At 36.6% G+C, this 21,479-nt stretch overlaps 1 protein-coding gene across 6 annotated transcripts in view; it reads left to right on the top strand.

The window, feature by feature from the left end:
• The first annotated feature begins 222 nt into the window (after positions 1-222).
• Positions 223-21,479, top strand: part of SLTM (SAFB like transcription modulator) — a 45,484-nt gene continuing 24,227 nt past the window's right edge. For 4 of the 6 annotated variants that reach the window (XM_047075046.1, XM_047075050.1, XM_047075048.1 and 1 more), the window contains exons 1-5: positions 223-399; positions 1,367-1,454; positions 12,679-12,764; positions 15,514-15,711; positions 16,595-16,642. In XM_047075046.1, coding sequence (XP_046931002.1) covers positions 238-399; positions 1,367-1,454; positions 12,679-12,764; positions 15,514-15,711; positions 16,595-16,642 — 582 coding nt within the window. In that variant the 5' untranslated portion in view covers positions 223-237. The remainder of the gene's footprint in view (positions 400-1,366; positions 1,455-12,678; positions 12,765-15,513; positions 15,712-16,594; positions 16,643-21,479) is intronic. The other 2 variants (XM_047075047.1, XM_047075049.1) reach the window with 1 other exon arrangement.

Raw genomic sequence — 21,479 nt, forward strand, 5'->3', positions numbered from 1 at the left:
GGCTCTGAGGAGCGCGCCGGACGCCGTCCCCTGCGCCAGTGCGCACGCGCGCCCGTCATCCGGGTGCTGGCTGCGGATGCAGGTTGCGCTGGGGTGGCGGACAGGGGGCGGGGCCAGCGGCTCATTGTGCGCAGCGCTGCGCGGCGCCGGCGGCCGCTGAGGCCTGGGTCGAAGTTGGCGCTGCTGCCGCCGCCCTGCAGCCCACTCGCTGCCTCGGCAGCGCGCTGCTCTTCTAAAATGGCTGCCGCTACCGGTGCTGTGGCAGCCTCGGCCGCCTCGGGTCAGGCGGAAGGTAAAAAGATCACTGATCTGCGGGTCATCGATCTCAAGTCCGAGCTGAAGCGGCGGAACTTAGACATCACCGGAGTGAAGACAGTACTCGTCTCCCGACTCAAGCAGGTGAGGCCCGGCGAGGTCCGGGAAGGGGAGCTTAGGCCGCGCCTCGGAGCCCCCACTTCCGCCGCAGCCCCCGGCCGCCGGCAGCCGCCGGGGCCCGCGGGGCGGCGCGGTGAAGAGGCCCCGGGCGGCGCCCGCGCGCGCGGGGAGGGTGAGGACCCTCCCGCGGCGCCCCCGCCCCCGCAAGCCGGGCTGGGCCTGCGAGGGGCCCGCGAGGCGTCCGGGACCGGCCGTCGCAGCCGTGCGCGCCCCTGCCTCCTCCGGGACGTCCCCGCCAGGCTGCGAGGGCTGCAGACGGCCGGCGCGGCCTCCCAAGGGCGATCGTGGAGACCCGGGAGGCGCTCGGTCCCCAGTCTTTGGCGGTGGTGAGCGCGTGCATTTCTTGGCCTCGGAGGGACTGGTTACTTTGGTGACTTCTGCGAAGTTACCGTTTAATTGTGCCCAGCCGTTTCCTCCCCATCTTGTGGGGGGAATTGGTAGTGGGAGTTGAGGGGTGGGTCAGAGACAGGGTTTGTTTTTTCGCTGGGTTTTCAGTTTTTGCATCAGAGCAGTAATCTGCTTTTTCATCCCTGATTATCTTTCTGGTTTGAGTGAGCGGTGGAATGGTAGTACAGGAGAAATAAGGCTGCATTATAGAAATTAGGAGAGCTCTTTTTAGTTATGTACTTTCATAGCTAGCAACTTTTCTGCAGTTGAGAATATTCAGACTTTTGTTCAGTATGATAATATGTGATATTTAATTATCTCGACTCGGTAGAATTTAAAACTCCATGTGATTTTGGTACCTAATGGTATTTCCCCGTGAAAGTTTCTCACACTCGTGTAGTTTAATTGCTCTTTTTGGAAGTCGGTTTATGAAATGACTGGCAATTCTAATGTCTTGAGGCTTGAGGTTTGCTAATTTTTTTTCGTTTTTATAAAATAAGTTTAGATAGATTGTGTAGCATATTAACTTCTCTTTCTAATGTAGGCTATTGAAGAGGAAGGAGGCGATCCAGATAATATTGAATTAACTGTTTCAACTGATACTCCAAACAAGAAACCAACCAAAGGCAAAGGTTGTTACGAGTTATGAACATATTTTAAAATATATTTTGGTTATATAACTTGCCTCTGCTCTTGTGCCACTTGCCCTGTTTATATAGTGCTACTCTTTGCTATTTCCCTCTGGCACTCTGCCTTCTTGGGTCAAGGAAGAAAAGTTACTGTTGCCAGGCTCTGGGTAACTTGTAGCCCTTAAGATTTGGCTGAAGCTGACCTGAAAGTGAGACCAGTTCTTTATTGCTTCCAAAAAATTACAAAGTCAAGTTTCATAATGTTTCTTCCTTCATAGTGTGAAGACCTGAAGAATAAAATGCAGTTTAATACATGTCTACCTTGCCCCACAATTGGCAGAGTATTGATGGAATTCCTTCCAAATCTTTCACCTTGACACCTGCTGTTTTCTCTAATATATTAAAATTTTATAACCTTTATGTTTAGTATTTTGTTTGACATGGTGAACTTAATTTCCATTTATGCTATTATACATTTCTGATTTTCAGTGAAATTCAAAAAGACCTCACCAATCATACTAACAAGGTAGGGAAAAAATCCATGATTAATTAGCTTTAAAAAAAAAGTTTTAAATTATAGGGATATGTTAAAGATTTTAATTTTATAACTTTTAAATTAGGCTAGAATATATTTCCAGGATATGATTTAATGAATAGGTAAAAAGTGGTTTTAAATTAACACTTGGATGATATAAATGGGACTTAGGTGTTTTAAAAATATTCTGGTAATTGAAATCTTCATTTGAATAATTACAAATTTCTCCCACCCTCCCATAAGGACAGTGGTAGAGGGTGGACATGATGTGGATATCTGGATCCAGGTACCTATTTACAAGCTCCATGTAGAGTATGTCATGGATAGCTGCAGAATTTTTAAAAATCTCACTTTCCTTATTGCTTTAAGTGAGCCAGATACCACTCTGTCTGCCGTGAACCAGATTGACTGTAACTAGAGTGAAATAATTTAACATTTGATCTTAAGCAATCTGTAGGTACTAGGACTGGATAGATCTTGACGCCATCTCACTATTTGAGTCTTCATATGTTTGCAAGAGTTCCCCTTTTGTGCCCAAGGAAATTGATAAAGGCTAAGGAGTATTTCCTGGGTAGGATGGGAATGACAGAGGTGGAAATGGAGTTTAGAGGAATAACAAAGTTATCTTGAAGATCTGTGGCTTTTAATGTAACTGACACAGTGTATCACTTTGAGAAATACATTTCCCTGTGTTTAGAGAAACTTGTGCTGAGGAGCCTATGCTGACAAACCAGAGGCTATTTCAAAATGAAGGATAAAAATTTTGGAAATAAGTTGATCAGGAATTAACCATGTATCTTATAGTGATTTTGATTCATGTCATTTATTTAGCACCTTGTGATAGTTTAACAGATGCCATGTATTAATCATAGTTCCAGATTATTCAAGCTGATTATCGATTTTAGCATCTGAAGTAAACTGCATCTGATTTGTTCATTCTCACCTATTTTTAATTTCTCTGTGTATCTCTTTTTCAGTTATTAGGAATTTCATTCATCTAACCCTTAGAAATAATTTCAGAAGTATAAAATTTGAAGTTTTTCTTTTTTCTATATACAGTGTGTGTGTGTACATATGATCAATTCATTTTTTTCCTTTATGTGGATTATTAGGATACTTGAACTTTAATTTTTCCATAACACTGTTGTGCAGGTGTCTTGTGGTCTTTAGTTAGAAGTTGTAACATTTAATCTTTTGTCTGTAGCAGGCTACTACTGAGTACTTAATGGGACTCATTCTAGAACATGCATGATAAATAGCTCTTATCTCCTTAAATTCCATTTATAATTGTACTAAAAATTCTATGAATTACAAAGACATAATGTAAATCCCAAACTAAGAACCTGGTTTGAATCAATGTGCAATTAAATGAAAGATGCCTATAAATAAGATTATTTTAAATTTTAAATTAAGTTTAAAAATAATATTTTAAAATTTGAAATTTAAATATGGAAACTTAAAAATATCAATAACAATTTTAAAACCAAGAACTTGAGAAATTAAAGTGTTTTAATGTGGTGCCATTTTTTCAGTCTAATTGCTGAATTACTGCATTAAGTTCTTTTTTCCAAATCGTATTTCACTTAAAAATATCTAGCTTGAAAATAACTTTATTTTGGTCACACTACCTTTCCTTCAGTGATCTGTTTCCTTTTTTTTTTTAATTGGAATTTTTACTAGATCATCTGTAAGGTTCTTTGAGTTCTGAAATTTAATGATTATATATAGCCAGGAGCCAGAAGAAAAATGCTTTCTGTTCAATTAAAATAGATGTATAAGGAAGGAAGAATAGAGCTCATAGGTGCTCAATCATTGTAAATTTTCTTTAGAACAGATTATTAGAAAAGGAAAACGAAGGGATTACTCAGAGGTAGTCATGTAGACATCAGCAAGATACAACATATAATAGCTTGTCAGGGAAAAAAAATATTTCTTATGATCATCTTAAGGTAGCAAATAAAAGTTCAAATGATGTTAAGAAAGCAAGAGATTAAGCTTAATGGACCTGGAAAATTATGTGAAATATTAAGCTTATTGTTATAAATGCAGGGTCGCTATTTCTTTAAAAAATTTTGTATGTTATAATGTTTCTGCTTAGGGGCACCTGGGTGGCTCAAACGTTCGACTTTGGCTCTGGTCATGGTCTCACGGATCGTGAGTTCGAGCCCCGCGTCGGTCTCTGTGCTGACAGCTCAGAGCCTGGAGCCTGCTTTAGATTCTGTGTCTCCCTCTCTTTCTGCCCATCTCCCACTCATGCTCTGTCTCTGTTTCTCAAAAATGAATAAATGACCGGGCACCTGGATGGCTCAGTCTGTTGAGCGTCCGACTTCGGCTCAGGTTATGATCTCACAGTTTGGGAGTTCGAGCCCCATGTCGGGCTCTGTGCTGACAGCTCAGAGCCTGGAGCTTGCTTCAGGTTCTGTGTCTCCCCCTCTGCCCCTCCCATGCTCTGTCTCTCTCTGTCTGTCTCTCTCTCTCAATAATAAATGTTAATAAAAATTTTTTTAAATGAATAAGTGTTAAAAAAATTTTTTAAAAATGTTTGTGTTTAGACAGATTAGAGGAAGAGGGATCTGTATTCTTAACTGTATTTTAGAGTATTTAAATAATGTAGTTATTGCAAGCATAAGCTTGTAATAAATTTTGATAATGTTATAGTTGGTTCTAATATTTATAAAATCTGTTTGCATGCAGTTAATATGGTGAAACAGTTTGTAGCTTATACTAATTCTCCCTTTTGAGTGTTTTTACATACAGCTCTCTTTGCTATGAACTTTTTAGTAAGTAACATAGAAGAAAGCTTTACCAGGGAAATTTATTGTCCTATTATTTGGGTGTGTGTTAAGAAAGCAGTTAAACAGGTAGCGCTAACTCTTCATTAACTTGTTTTAGAGATTATAGTTTTAAGGTTTCTTTTGCTTTACTTAACAATGGCATATCGCATCCTTTTGATTTTCAACCCTTAGAGTCACCTCTGAACTGTAGCAGAAGTTATTTTATGTGGTTAATCAGTGTAGTATTCAGACGACTTATATATAATGCAGTACTTATGATGAAACACACTTGCAATACGTGTAGACTTAGTAAAGGTTCAAACTATTACGTGAAATCTGATTTTTTTCCTCCTGTAGAGACAAGTATAATTTTGGGTTATAGGTTTATCCAAACACCTGATGCCTAATTTTGTGTGGAAAATACCACAGACAATGAAATTAGTTACATGTTTACTGTGTAAAGCTTTCTGAAATTTATGTCTGATAAGGATATAGTAAACTGCATAAAATATATTTAATATAATACAGTATTCTAATGTACTTTAATTCTTGCCTTTTTTTTTTCTTTAAACTTAGTTTGTTGGGTGTTAAGGAAACTAATCAGAACTGTGGCATTGACAAGGGCTTTGGGGACAGGATTGTCAAAAGGATAGCCTTTTGGATACCCACTAGGCTAGAAACTTTGTGAGGGTAAGGACATAGTCTTCATTTACATTAGTCTCTGTAATACCTATCATAATGCTAGGCATATAATAGATACTCAGAAAATATTTGTTGGATGAATACTGACAGCCGTATGATGGCTTTTTTAACTGCTTTTAGAAGTGCTTATTTTGGTACTTACTTTAATTGTCTGTTTCTTTGTTGGAAGCATGTATGTCAGAGATTAATAGTGTGTTCCCTTCAAGAGGTACCTTTCCCATTGGCAGTGGTGGCTCCCCCTTAAGCACTGACACGTAAAGTGTACTTCCTCTTAGAACACATGAATCATTGCAACAGCCTTTTATTCCTTACCACTTTGTTGCTCTGTTGGAACTCCTCATAACTTTTGCTAGAATATTGTCTAGGCTTAGAAGTTGTGTATGTCATTTTTGCATCCGCAAGTCAGACCTTTTACCTCCGCCATTAGAACTTGCATTTTGTCTTATGCAGTTTATATGGTGGTTTATGTTTATCATCAAAGCACCTGTGTACTTTTTCCAGCTGTTTTATTGTGTCAAGTGTGGTGTGTATCAAAGTAGGTAGAATTTTCTAGTTCTTTAAGACAGTGTGCTTCTCCCAAGTTAGGCCTCTTCTAGGCATTCTAAATTAGGGGCAGAGGGCTTCAGACTTTAACTCCTTTTTTTGTGAACTCCTCTTTCATGAAAATAAAGTATGAGTTGTCCAGGAACTAGGGGGAAAAAATATTTATTACTAGTTGGTAGCGTCCGAAATGACTTTAACGAACAGGTTGAACAATGATTTAGGGTGTAAGGGTAGAATTCATGGGTTTATTTAATTGACTCTACTATAGTTCTCACGTATATATCATATAAAAGGGCCTCAAGGTTGTGCATTTCTAGGAGTTAACCATTCTCATCCTAAATTCCACAGCCTAAGTTAGCCATCTGTGGCAGATCTGGTACCCTGGAATAGTAGTTTGCAATATAGCTTTACAGTATTGTTTTCCTGATTATTAAAGTGAAGTAATGTTCATTTAAAAAAATTCAGTAATCTGGAGAAGTACTAAAAAGTGAAAATTGCCTGTAATTCCACCACCCTGAAACTATCACAGGTGTTACTTGTTTATCTAAGGTGTGTGTGTACATGTACTCATAGATTTATGTTTACGGATTTTTTTTTTTCAACAACTAAAATAGGCTCACATCATACATGGTGTTTTGTTAAAGGCAGATAAAATTGAAATTTTCTCTCGTCTGGAGAACCTGAAAGCAGTAGTCTTCCTCGTACATTCTTTTCATTCTACCTAGCTGCTTATTTATGCTCAGTCGTCCTAGGAACTATGTTAGAGTCATTTTGAGTTTTTAAAAATACAGATACCAGGCTCCTGCCTCCTCAGAGATTTGGTTTTGGCTGCTCTGTTGGGGGCATAGGCTTCATTATTTTCTAAAAGTTCCCCAGGTGATTCTCACACAGAGTTAAGAACCGCTGGCTGATCTAGACTAGAGCTTGAAGCTTGGCACCATTCTCCTTTACCTCTTTCTGTTTGGCAGTTTTGTGTACTTTACATTTTCCAAAAAACTCCACACCACTTTATTTGATTCTGACAGCAGGACTTAGAGTTAGCCAGGAGTATTTTATTTTTATTGGTAGAATAGATAAGTAACCCATTAAAAACTGAGTTACATTTTTGCTGCCTTTTAGATTAAAATCTCATGAGTGTGCGCGTGTGCATTTTGTGTGTGTGTCTTTGTTTATAGTTTAGTTATCTATAGATGACAAAGTTGACAAATTTTTTAAACTATATATTTGGGGACACCTGGCTGGCTCATTTGGTTAAGCTTCCGACTTTGGCTCAGGTCATGATCTCACAGTTTGTGAGTTCAAGCCCCACGTCGGGCTCTGTGCTGACAGCTCAGAGCCTGGAGCCTGCTTTGGATTCTTTGCCTCCCTCTCCCTACCCCTCCCCCGTTTGTGGGTGTATATGTGCTCTCTCTCAAAAATAAATAGACATTAAAAAAATAAATAACATACTTTTGGTGTTTTCTGGATTTATAGTGAATAATTATCTTCAGATTAAAAAATATATAAAAAATGATCTATTGGATGGCTGCTATTACGTCTTTTAGAAAAGTTTTATTACTAAGATATTAGTCTAATAGAAGAGATGTTAAAACATTGTATGCAATTGTATGCAAACAATTAACACAAAGCATAGTCTGATTATTTTTAAATATTGCATGTAATTGGGGACAGGGTGTTGCTGGAAACATTCATGTTCAGTTTGGCTTATATTCTGATTTCCTCCCCTCTTAAATCGCAATTTTATGACTAACCATTTCTACATTTTATATTTTGTAAATGTTTATAGGGAAGAGTTGCTCAAGTCACAAAGTTTTTTGGCAAAATTACTTTAAACCTACTTATTGTGTGGAGTTTTTTGTTTTTGTTTTTGGAGGTGTTTCTGAACTTGAAAAGGAGAATTGCAAATCCTTATATGACCATTTTGCCTTTGGAGGAGAAAGCCAATTTATGACCCAGAATCCTTTATTCATAATTCTGAAATACAAAAGTTCTAAAAATTGTGTTTTTTTCTTAAGTTTGGTGGCAAAAGTGAAGCTGTTTAAGGCCTTGGTTTATTTATAGTCTTGATTTATCTTATTTGGCATGAATGTGCACGTATATCTTTGCACAAATATTTCTGTGATTGGTTGGGAGACCCTGTTCCAGAAGCCACTGGGAAATTTAGATTAATAAATTATATATATACATATATATGTATATATATACATTGTACTTTTCTAAAATCTGAAAATTCTGAATTATCCTTAATTATAAAATTTAAGATCTGTAAACCTATAAACATTTATGTTGCATAAATAAAGAGCTGTTTCTAGCGTCATCTTCCTTTGGTGTAAATATTTTTACTTTGCCGTTTTACCCTAGACCCTAAAATCACATGAAGAATATTGCAGTGTTTTTATATGAAATTCTCTAATTCCAAAAATAGCCATGTGTTACTACTATGGATAATTTAAGATGTGATAAATTAATTTTACTTCTATTTGTATTTTGATATTCAGACTATCTTTACTGCTCAACTAATTTTCTAGTTTAGTTCCTCAAAGCATTAAAGTTAGGTTTCAGGGGTGACTGGCTGTCTCAGTCTGTAGAGCATGAGACTCTTGATCTTGGAGTTGTGAGTTCGAGCCCTATGTTGGATGTAGAGCTTACTTAATTTTTTTTTTTTTTTTTTAATTTTAAATGGGCACCTGGTTGGTTCAGTCAGTGGAGTGTGGGACTCTTGATCTTGGCGTTGTGAGTTCCAGCGCTACATTGTGTGTAGAGATTGCTTAAAAATAAAATCTTAAAAAAAATATTAGGCTTCAATAACATTAAACTTTAAGTTAGCTCTCATCCTGGTCATACTACTTTCCTTTGCACCAGTTCCCATTTCTGTGGCACGTGCCTGAATCCTTGAAGGATTAAAGATTAGTTGGTTAACTTGCTGTAAGAGTTTTGATAGCACAGGCTTAAATGAGAGATAGAGCTATAAATGGTTACTAACTGTACAAAAAAGTGCCAAAAGTGATGTTGTTTATTGGAGTTTGAGGAGGATTTGGTTTTTCTTTTAAGTGACTTCTCATCTGTGACCTAAGTTAGGAATTCATAGAGGTACTTTGTAGCGTCATTGAAGTTGCGAATTTATAGGCCTTACTGGCAGGATGGGTTTGCACATGTTTCTAGTTTGACTGGCCTGCCACTCTTACCTTTTGTCCCCGTGAGAGCTGAATAGCAATCCAGACCTTGTTACATCCAATGTATGATTCACTCCATTATCAGTTAGGTAGCACATCTGCTCATTGTATAACATTGTACCAGGTTCTGGACTGGATGATGATCATCAGAGCTTATTAAAATGTGAGTTATATTTTATATGAGGAAAGGATGATACTTTTTTCAGTAAGGAAGAAATTACCGTATAGTTTCTAATTCAACATGTGTAAAGTAAGCCCAAAGTTACGAATTATGAAATCACTCAAAAGCTAGAGTGTAAAATTTCATGTTTTTTTTCAAATTTTGGAATTATCAAAGATGTCTTTATATGAAGTTTGTTCATTCTAAATATACAGAACAAAAATGATGTCAGCTCATCTGTGAGACACCAACCAGAATTTTCTTATATTGTCTAAGAATTTAAAGGTCAGTTTCCCAAGATGGTAAAATTTCAGTTTTCTTAAACACTGTGTATCTATCAAATTATTGCTACGGTTTTATCACTGTATGTTTGAAAATCTTGTCCTTGTGGTTTCTATGTTTACAAGCTGATACAGTAAATTTCTAGTGCTTTCATGTGATAGAGCTGTTTAAAACAGTACGGGATAGCAAAGTTGGGCCCTGTTGTGTACCTCTGCTGCTTGTTGCCTATTTGTCATGCGGCATCTTAACGTGATACAGTAGACTTACACTTAAACATTTTATAGATGTGGCTTTGGGAGCCTCTCTTTATACAACAAGAGATAATAGTCTTAACGATAGGCACATTTGTAGCTACTCAAAGATCTAAGGCTTTGTGGGTTTTGAGAAGTGGGAATATAGGCCTAGGTTTAAATTGAAGCACTGCCTTCACTAGCTTTGTAATCTGATTAATTTTTCAGCAATGGTTTCCTCTTTTATAGAATGGGGATAGTAGTTTCAGAGTAGTTATGATGATAAATAAATACATTAATGTATACAAAACATTTATCCTGGTACCTGGATCATGGAAGCCACATAAGCAGGGATAGTGACTGCTGGTGTTATTTTTGTTGCCGTGGTGTAATTTGGTTTTCCTTTAAGTAAACTAAAGCAAGTGAAATTCACCACAGAATGTGCAAAGCATATGTAGTTTGTCATAATGCTGAAGGCTGCCGTTTTAAAGATAGTATCTTCAAACTGAGTTAATTAACCACTCCTTACTAGGATAATGTCTTTTAAGTAGGTCATAGTAAGATGTAGTGGAAAGAATTTAGGACTGGAAATGAGAAGCCTTGGCATCCAGTTCTGACAATGCTATTTACCAGCTTTGGGCAAGCTACTTAACCTCTCAGGCTCATTTTCTCTTTCATAATATCGTGATTACCTGCCCCATGTACCATACGGTGCTTAGAAAAATCAATTGAACTTTTTTTTTTTTCCACATGCTTTGTAAATTGTAAAGCAGGTTATAATCATAAGGAGTAAATACTGTTTGCAAACGTTCTGAAGGAGTTCCCCCCAAAGCTCTACTCTGTAGATTACTTGGTGGTGTGTTTTGTGGTCCTCTATTTTTAAAAAGCTTTTTTTTCCCCAAAAGAAGCATCTTTAAGGTTTTTGTACTGTGGAACTTTATCAAGATGTGATAGAATGTAGTGAGCTCTTTCTCACCTCATACCATTTTCTTTTCCATGGGAGGAACATCTTCACTTATTTTTTTTTAAAATGTATTAATAGATGCTTTCTGACTAGCAGACTTTGTTGGTTGTCCTTTGTAGTAACTTCCATTTTTTTAAATGTTTATTGAGAGAGAGAGCAAGCATGCATGCATGTGACTGGGGGAGAGGCAGAGGCAGAGGGAGAGAGAATCCCAAGCAGGCTCCATGCCTGAAACTCTACGCTCACATTGTTCATAACCTGAACCGAAATCAGGAGTCACTGACTGAACCACCCAGGTGCTTCCCTTGTAGTAACGTCTAATTTCTGTTTTCCCTAAAATACAAACACCAACATTGCAAATAGGAAGTGAATGGCACACAAGCTTCACACTTTGTCTTTTGAGTCACACAAGTCCTTAAGAGACAGGGACAAGCCCTCTTAGCCCTCTTTTACCTCAGTGGGTTAGAAGCACAAAAACAAACCTTCACTCTTCAAAAAAAATTTTTTTTGACATTTTATTTTTCAGAGACAGAGCGAGACAGAGCACGAGTAGGGGAGGGGCAGAGAGGGGGAGACACAGAATCCAAAGCAGGCTCCAGGCTCCAAGCTGTCAGCACAGAGCCCAAAGCGGGGCTCAAACTCTCATGACCGCCTGCTCATGACCCGAGCTGAAGTCGGCCACTCAACCGACTGAGCCGCTCAGGCGCCCCCAAACCTCCACTCTTAATACTGTTTGCCACATACCTGGAAGGATCAGAATCTTGTTGCTTTTTTATCACTCCTTTGAGGAGAGGGTTTCATATTGGAAGTACATGGAAGATAGGGGCTCTTGAGGAGACTAGGGAAAGGAAGGTACACTAACTTTTTTTACAGCTACTTTACACCTAACCCTCTACCCTGGGGGTCACAGAAGCTTAAGATAGGTACATGGTAGTCCCTGTTTTAGGCAAAGGGAAAAGTTGATTAGTTGACCTCAGGAAAGAACATCCATTCACATTTCAAAATAAATGCATTTTTTAAAAATTTAAATATTACAGTTCCAGCAGTTGTGTTTTTTACACTATTTCTGATGCATGTGTTATTCAGTAGGTTTTTATGGAGCAACCCGAAAAATGTGAACTTCTGGCATTGGCTTGGAGGAAAATATGTATTTCTTTAAATGTGGAAAACATTTTTAAAGTTCCAACAAGTGATTTGTAACGTTTGAAGATGCGAGTTGGGTGGAGGAGACCTGTAGTCTCTCTGGAAGCTATTAGCAGTTTTCAGTCTGAAGGAATTTCTCCTTGCCTTAATATTTGGTTTATATTTAGGCCTTTGGAAAAATACAAAACAAGCATAAAAGCAGTCCCTGTACTTAAGGAATTTCCTTTCTATAATGGTGAAGTAAGATGTATTTGAGAGTACCAGGCATATTTTATCAACTGATGGAGTGTAAGGTGTAGATTAAAGTATGAGTATTTTATTGCAGAGAAAGCTTGTTGAAGAATAGCACTAGGGATGGCTTTGTGGGGACATGAGCCTTGAACTTAACTATCAGATGTCTGGTGATAGACACAACACCGTTGAAGGGTGCTGCTACTTAATGGGAGAATTGAAGAGGAGAGTTTGAGTGGCATAAAGGAAAGTGTATTACGTATATCAAGTCAGTTAAGATGAAGAGTTCATGTTAGGATTATTTGTGCAGTTTGTTTTTGTGAAACAGCATGACATTCTCAAAGCTTTTTTGTTTGGGAGAGCTATGAGCAGGTGGTTTATAAGCAGTTCGCATTAGTTTGGTCGATGATTTGGGAGTAGAGAGTGATACTGTGGGGTAAACTTTTCCAAATGTTTTTTGCTCTTAAAGTAATAAAATACTGGTTGTTAGCCCATTTTCCTTCTTTCGCAGGTAAAAAACAGGAAGCAGATGAGTTGAGTGGAGATGCTTCTGTGGAAGATGATGCTTTTGTCAAGGTAAAGTGTTAATTACTCAGGTTAAGATGTTTGTTTTGAGTGTAGTATTTTGCATGATGAATTCATGCAGTTTACTTGAATAATAGATGTATGTAGGTAAAATAAAGATAGAGACCTATGTAGTATTGTCAATCTCATCATAGTTGAAAAATACAATAACTGTCTTTAGTTGAATGAGACATAGGGCTAAAAATAATTTTTGTCCAGGTCTTTAAGTAGAAATCAGACATAGATGCCAGAGGAACAGCTATAGGACAATTGATATGTTAGTTCCTGGACAAAGTGCTGCAATGAAGGTATTGATAATTTATTTTTCATCTTCCCATTGCATTTAGCTTCTGTATAAAATATACAAAACTAGCTTAAAGTAGTTCTTAAAATGGAGAGAGAAGATTGCTGATGTGTTGCTACTTAGGAAAGATCAAATTAAGAAATTTGTTTTGCCTTTTAAAGATAAATAAGCCAGTTTCTTTTGGCTAAAAATTAATGTATTTCAAAACTGACCAATCAGAAAAATAATGTATATAGTTTTAGCTGGAGTTGCGGCAGTTCTGTGTACTAAGTTATTTTTAATCACAGGGGTTTTTTTTTTTCCCTTGGGGTGTGTGTGTGTGTGTGTGTGTGTGTGTGTGTGTGTGTGTGTTTACTAATGTGATCTGCTCCTTACTGATCATTAGGTCTTAAGTAGTGTGGCATTTGTAGGAATTATTTAATGACCATAATTCCTCTTAAATTATGTACGTTTATATCCCCATATATTCTGTTCTCTGTGTAGTTAGTCCATATGGTCATAACGTCTCTGGATGTCTGTGTGCTCTACCGTGAAGTTAGCTTGTGTCCATTCACCTGGCCGTCTCTTCCTACTGCTTAGCTCTCTCCCCTCCCCACGTTAGAGGGACACACAGACCACAGAGTATACCACATGCCCTACACTTTGCACCTTGCACTTTGAGGGTATGCAGAGAGAAAGAAATTCATGGTGAGGATTTAACTTTGAAATCAGATAATTTTAGGAAATACTTGCCCAAGGAGCCATTAAAATTGATGATTGCATGCCTGTAACTAGCTTTTGTTTGAGCCTTTCAGAACTCTCCAGTCTCTGTATTCTGTTATTCTTGTGATACATCTTCCTTTAGGTTTCTTTGTTCTTATTTTCTCCAGGTATCTTCACTAGTGAGTGTATGACTGAGTAAAAACTATCCATAACCTGGAAAAACATTGTGGTTTAGTAAAAAACTTTTAATTTTCAAATATCTCTGTTTCAGCTCTTCAGTTCACAAAAATCTCACATTTATTTGAACTGTTAGGAGATAGATATGTCCATTCAGCATAATAGTATTGTCTCATGTGCTGCAAAGGATAGCTTTGTGTTGTTATTAAGTGAACCTGGTCATAATGTCTAGAAGAACAGAAGAGCTTAAAAAAAAAAGTCCTGTTTAAATAAATCTTCAGTTCCTTCTTTGTACTTCTTTTTTCACTTTGGAAGTAACGGCATATATGATGTATTCGATTGAAATAAAGTGAATATGCTAATTTCTTAGAATTGGTAAATTTTAGAATTTATACAGTAGTGGTAAGTAAGTATTACCTATTGTCTAGACATGAATAATAGAGTAATTGCTTTCATTTACAAGTGAAGAGAATGGTCCAAGTTGGCATTTCAGAATAAATAAAGTCCCCTGGGTGATTTCCCTTAGTCGTTTCTCTTTTCTTTTCTTTTTTTTTCTCTTTTTCTCTTTTCATTTCTTTTCTTTTTTCTTTTCTTTTCTTGCCTTTACCCCTGTTACATAATCATCTACTCCCATTTTCAGTCTCCAATGTTCCTCACTCATAGGTTGTGAGGTTGGTGAAACCTACTGCCCCAGAAATATCCTGCTCCCAAGCACTCCACATTCTAATACAATCATATTGCTTTTCTTTGCCCATCTCCCTCAGAAATTTCTATTTCCTCACTGCAGTTCAGCTCTGAGTGATTGATAGTCATGCCCCTGCACTTTTCCCCTTTTAACCCAGAAGCCTTTTCTTAAACCTGTTATATTTACCATAAGAATAGGAAAAGGGGAAGGGTGTTCATTGCTTTCCAACCTTTCTCTGCAGTTAAAGAGGAAACTAACTAGATTGCTACTTTTCTTTGTTTCTATTGAATTACTGTGAATCCATAAACTTTGAAGGGCAAACAGAATTCCTTAACAGAGACAACCCCAACCTATGTTCCCTTGCCTATCTGGGATTGTGGCACAGTGATATATTTCAGAATAAATACATTTAATTATTTGCATTTTTTCAAAAGCAGAATGTAGCAGTTGGGGTGCCTTATTATAAATTAGAAATAAACTTTGTTACAATATGTAAGACTTGCAGCGTCTTTGAAGTTAAATCAAACTGGCATATGGAGAAATCAAGTCATTTCTGTGAAGTCGTATCTTCTAGGACAACTCCTGGGATGTGACTTGGTAAATATTAAATAACTGGAACTTGAAAGCATCTCCAGTAGCAATCCAGTTAGTGTGTACCTCAGTGTGAGAGATTTGGGGAGTTAGATGCATGGTTCAGTAACTTTGGGATTTGACACCCTCTTTTTAAAGACACAGTAAATATGTAAGGTAAAATGATTGAACTTTGACTTTGGGAATAAAGTCAAAGTATGGTAAAATTTAAAACATGTAGACACGTAAATTACCAAAAAGGTTTGGTGGATAGCCTACACTACTTTGCCTCTAGTTGTACCAAATTTTCTTACCATTAAAAGGACTGTGAATTGGAGAATCAAGAGGCACATGAACAAGATGGAAATGACGAGCTAAAGGACTCTGAAGAATTTGGTGAAAATGAAGAAGAAAATGTGCATTCCAAGGAGTTACTTTCTGCAGAAGAGAACCAGAGAGCTCATGAATTAATAGAGGCAGAAGCAATAGAAGATATAGAAAAAGAGGACATCGAAAGTCAGGTCTTTAGCCAGTTTTTTAAAAATGTGACACGGATAAATTAAGTAATAAATAATAAAAAGTATTTTTTCTAGTTCAATGTGGAAGTTTCAGAATTTTCAAAAATATCATTTTGGAGTTATTTATAAACCACCCAAAATCCTACCACCTAAGATGACCTTTTAAATTTTTGCTTGTCTTCCACATTTGTATATATTTTTATATAGTACTTATCATGCCTTTAGTTGCTATTTATTCTACATGATGTTTTCATATAACATACCATAATTTCATAGTGCGTGTGCTATACTGTAACTTACTAGATTGATTTCTGTGTGTCAAATAGCCACTCCCTTAATTTGGACATTTACACATAAGTTGTTTTCTACCCCATTATGGATGAGTGTACCAGTTCACTCTGATCTTGCCAACAGTACTGGATGGTAGCTATTTTTTCTTTTGCTATTTTAGTAGATATAAAGGATTAATTTGCATTTCTTTGGTTATGAATGGTGGGTAATTACTTCAAGTTTAATTTAAAGGCATATAATTTTAAAAGTATTTGATTGAAATAGACCATTTGTCTTGTTTTGAAGTATGTTAGTGTGTCTTAAAACCAATGGATTAGGGAGTCAGTACTGTTAATATTCATGCTTAGAATACTTCCATTCTACTTAGCCAAATAAATGAAGGGCTCAAGAGATTTTTGTAATCCTCTATCAGTGTGACTGTTTTTATGTTGGAACAAAAAGTGTAGTCTGAATTATTAAGCATTGACTTAGTACCGACGGTATCATAGACACTGTGCAGAATACAAGGCAAGTGATAGTTGGGTATAGCATAAAAGCATTCTCATGTTACCCAGATATTTTGTAAAGCAAAGCTATTGTATACCCTTTTACTTAGGAAATTGAAGCTCAAGAAGGTGAAGATGATACCTTTCTAACAGCCCAAGTAAGTTTACATTTAGTCCTATGAATATGATATTGTGGGTGGAAGGGCTTGGAAAAGGAATCTTATTTTGACTTCATAATTCTCTAATTCATAAAACTGCTTTAAATTCAGTTTAAGTACTGGTATATACAAAATACTTAAAATTGGCAGCTGAAATTTCTGTTGCCACAAAGGTAATTGGAAGATATTATAACAAGGTTCTTACCATTTTCAGAATAAAAATAAAAATAGTCCATCCTTTCTGTTAAAAAAAAGAAACAAACTGAAACACCTCTGGTTACCAGTCTTTTGAGAAGTCTACCTCTCCTTGATTTTTTTTTTTTCTGGCAATTTGCTATGAAGTCAATCATTTAAAAGTACTAATACCCTTATTAAAGCTTTAATTAAGATTTTGTTAATTTAACACACCTAGAATGGGCAGAGTATAAAAATGATAAAAGTCTCTGTTCTAGAAATTTACTCAGGGTATGTGTGTGTGTATGTGTGTGTGGAAAATGACTCCTATTGTGTGTCATGTTGTTTTTGGTATATGTGATATAGATAGTGTATATCTATATATACAGTGACTTACAGGGGCTATAAACACATATAGCTCAGTTGCTACAATGTTTCCTTTTTAACTTATTCTTTGTTTTTTCCTCATCTGTACTCAAGAACCCCTTTTTCATCTACCTTCTTTAAATAGTATGCTTTGAAATAGAGATAGGAGTTTCCTCTCTTTACTAGATTAAGAAAAAATAGGGATCGAGACTGTTATTTCCTTACCGTAATATTTGCCAGAAGAGTATGTAAGTGGAGCTCATACTTGTGGACTGCTTAGCTGATTGCCTCTGGTCACACCTTCTTTCCTGCAGCTCTATTGCCTTTGAAATGATGTTGAACCACAAATGCTGGTGAGGCTGTATTTTGGCTTTCTGCGTTTATTGCAGTGGGGGGAGAAACTGCATTTCTGGGAGAAATGTGCCTGATAATTTGGAATATTCAGGAAGGAAATGATAGGACTATGCATGTCTGTAGATTTGTCCCCCATACTGTCTCCAACTAAGTTAGTTTCTGAGTGGTAAAGAATAGGTGAGGAATATTAACTCTCAGATTAGGGGAATACCTTTTCTAGATTAACTAATTTGCAAAAAGGTGGAGTTGAGCTCTTCATATTCCTTAGCAACTAGCTTGTTAATTTGCTCCAAGGCCCACTCCTGGAGTTGTGTAGGTTGTGAGCTGTGTAAAGAGATCATTTCTAAGGTCCCCATTCACATCATAGATTACATATTTGTTATAAAAATTTAACAGATTAAAGTACCTTAAGGAATGGATGCCTTTTTAAAAATTTTCACAAATCTTTATGGCCTGGAGATGGCCATGCTTCCCTTCTATCCTGATGATGAGTGAACACTTATTCCTCATCAAGGGCTTTACTGTATCAAAAGATTGGGAAGGTACATCTTCAGAGAAGTTTTCTTTATGATTTAAAATGACCTTTTTTCTCTTTGTGAATAATGTAGAGTGGAACATTTAGCAATATATAAAAATGTTTCTATGTTTCATTGTGATCTAATGCTTCTGAACGTGTTGTTTTACTGTGTGCATTAAGTAATACTACATAGAGCGTAACGATCACCCGGCTTTAGCCGTTACAACTGGGTAGTCTTGTTTCATTTATACCTCCTTTCACTTTTCCTTTTCTGCATTATTCAGACAAATCCTGGACATTTAAAATTTTTCATTATGTATCTCTAAAAGAGAACTTACTTTTTTACAATATCACTCCTGATAAGATTTTTAATCTCCCTACATGTACACTTAGTATTCAAATGTTCAATTGTGCATAAGTTTTTGCTTTTTTTCTTATTTTCACAGGTTTTGTTTGAATCAGATGTAAATAAGATGTACCTACTGTGATTGATTGAAATGTTTATTAAATTTCTTTTAGTTTATAGGTTTTTTTCCCTCCATCTTTTTTCCTTCAGTTTATTTGTTGAAGAAATTGAGTTGTATATTCTGTAGAGCAAGGGTTGGCAAAGTTTTTCTTAAGGGAGTAGGTAGACAATATTTTAGCCATTGTGGGCCATATGGTCTGTGTTACACCTATTCAGCTCTGCCATTGTTGTGTGAAAGCAGCTGTAGACCATAGGTAAATGAACTGACATGGCTGTTTCAGTAAAAATATTTATAAAAAGAGGTATCTAGCCTCTTTTTTGCCAACCCGTGTTATAGGCTTTCCGAAGTCTAGATTTTGCTGATTACATTTCTGTGGAGTCGTTCAACATGTGTCTTTGTTTACTGTATTCTCTGTAAATTGGGAAGTCGGTTATAGGATCTAGAGACTTGCTGTCCAATTCAGGGCACCCCACCCCAGCACACCCAACTACTGCAGAAACAGTGTTCTTCCATTTGGATGCATGTCATGTCTGGTTTTAAGTTTTTGGTGATGCTACCAATCATTGATGATCCACACCCCTTTGATCAAAGTAGTATATTCTAATTCTATCATTTCTTCTTACTGATCAGCTAGGATGTTCCTAGAAGTAGAAATATCTCATACTGTTTGGTTATCCAGTGGTACCATTGACAAAGGAAAGCCAGCGTATATACTTATGCCTCATTTCTTTTCCTTTTATTTACCAGTTTTGAGAATAATGAGCTGGTTTATCACTGACTAATGAGCTTGTTATTTTTCCTTTTTTTCTCCCTTAGTTTCATTTTGAACTCATGGATTTAAGTGTATTTGATGTATTTCAGTCCATTGTAGTTATCCTTGTTCAGTGTTCAAACTGTCCCATCTGTATCTGTAGCTTGTGAGAGCCTCTTCATTTCAACATGATCCTAGTAGTCTTTGATTGCTTCCTTGCTTTCTGGTATGTTATGATGTTCCTTTTTCTGCTCCAGACCTAATTAGCCATTTTTTCCCTTTATAGTGGTAAATGGTTTTCAAGAAAATAGTCTCGGTGGTAGGGATGTAGTTCATTGCCGCTGGGTTTTCATGTCTTCTAGGTCTTTTCTTCCAGTGTGCAGTGCTAGGGAATGTGTGTGGTGTTTTGGTTTGTTTTTGCTTTCAAGTTAAATAAATTTTGAGGTCACAGGGATACTTGCAAGTTAATCATTTCCTTTGTCTTATGGTACACATAAAATAATCTTAGAAACTTAATATCAACACTATTACCAAAAAGATTAGTGAAAATAACTTCTCCCCAGTATATCTGTCCTAAAGACGTACCCTTCTAGGAGTGAACAGACTATACTATTTTGGACGAGTTCTGCTCTATAGGATTATATCACCAACTCATACATATTTAGGTTGACTTGTTTCACTTTATTTTCAATAATTAAGGTGTGCTTTTTAAAAAACTTGAATCTGTAACTTTTTGTGAGTCTATAATTCAAACTAGGAAATTTAATTTTATAATTATTTACAATATTTATGTGGTTTCAAAATCAAAGCTATGAGAAAAGTACATTCAGAAAAGTCCCTTCTGGGGTGCCTGGCTGGCTTATTTGGTAGAGCATGTGAACCTTGATCTCAGGGTCATAAGTGCAAGGCCCACATTGGGCGTAGAACTCACATCCACACAAAAAAAGTCCCCTCCACTCATTCCCTTGATGGCAAACTTTTTAAATTCCTGATACATTCTTCTATTATTTGTTCCTAAAGATACAAGTAAATGGGCAGTATATTTGTATAGGAATGTATTTATTTAAAGCCAGTTTTCAGGCTTACTTACTTTAAATGTTTGGCCTTTAGGTGTTAGCCAAGAATGTGGTTCAAATTCTGCTTCTTTTAGTTGCTAATAATATTTTGACTTTGGGTGGATTCTCTTAGTTTCTAAGTCTGTAAAGTGAACATTAATTCCTACCTGCTGCATTGATGTTAGGATTAATTATAGATCCTGGCACTTAGCGTATGTGCATTCTGGTTGTGATCTTGTTTACTAGCTTGAAGATACTCGTTAAGTTACTTAAGAATTTGGGGGAATTTTTCTCAAAAATGTTTATATTTGCTGATTCTGTAATTTTCAGAATTTCCTCTAATCTCAGTCTCTTCAGTCTTTGGTAATCACACCATGTATATTCCTTTTTCTGTTTGCCTTTGCCCTTAATATTTCACTAATTTGATACCCTTTTTTTGTCATATGAATTCTGTGTACCCCTAAAGCCAGATTTATCTGTATCTGCTCCCTAAAACTTTCCCTAATATCTTTTATGTAGTGCTTTATTGTTTACAGAGAATTTTTTACATCCATTATCTTACTCAGATGTTTATATTTATTTAGGTCATATGTTATCCCTTATTTTATGAGTAAAATTCACCTACATGGATAACACGAGTGAAACTGTTTCGTTGACAACGATAGAATAAACATCCAGGTGTGATGATGCCTGGTTTAGAATTCTTTTCACTAAATCACTGCACACTAGTAAATCTTGTTTTCTGATTCCATTATACTCACACAGGGCTGTAGCTAAGCCCGTTACGTACATGGAAATGAACAGTTAGTTCATTCCCTTCACCTGAAAATAGTAGTGTCTTATACCACAATTATTCAGTAAATTCATTCAATAAATATTTATTGAATGCTTATCACATGCCAGGTGTTTTGTGTTTTCTGTGATCTTTAGCATATTGCCAGATAGATAGCAGACAGTTGGTGGCTTAAGGTTATTTTGAAGGTTTATTTTAAAATCAGGCTGAATATAGTATTTACATACAAGTCAGGGAAAGGAGGCTTTCTAGAAGCGGTCTTCTGACATAGCACATGTTACATGTATCGCAAGATTAACCTAGGGGAAAGGAGAGAGAGAGGGGGTGGGGAGAATGTAGCTTTGTATATGAATTTTGGCA

Source organism: Lynx rufus, unplaced genomic scaffold (genome assembly GCF_022079265.1).
Source record: "Lynx rufus isolate CCGP_SWC_20201006 ecotype Redwood Valley unplaced genomic scaffold, mLynRuf1.p SCAF_13, whole genome shotgun sequence".
Classification (NCBI taxonomy): Eukaryota; Metazoa; Chordata; class Mammalia; order Carnivora; family Felidae; genus Lynx; species Lynx rufus.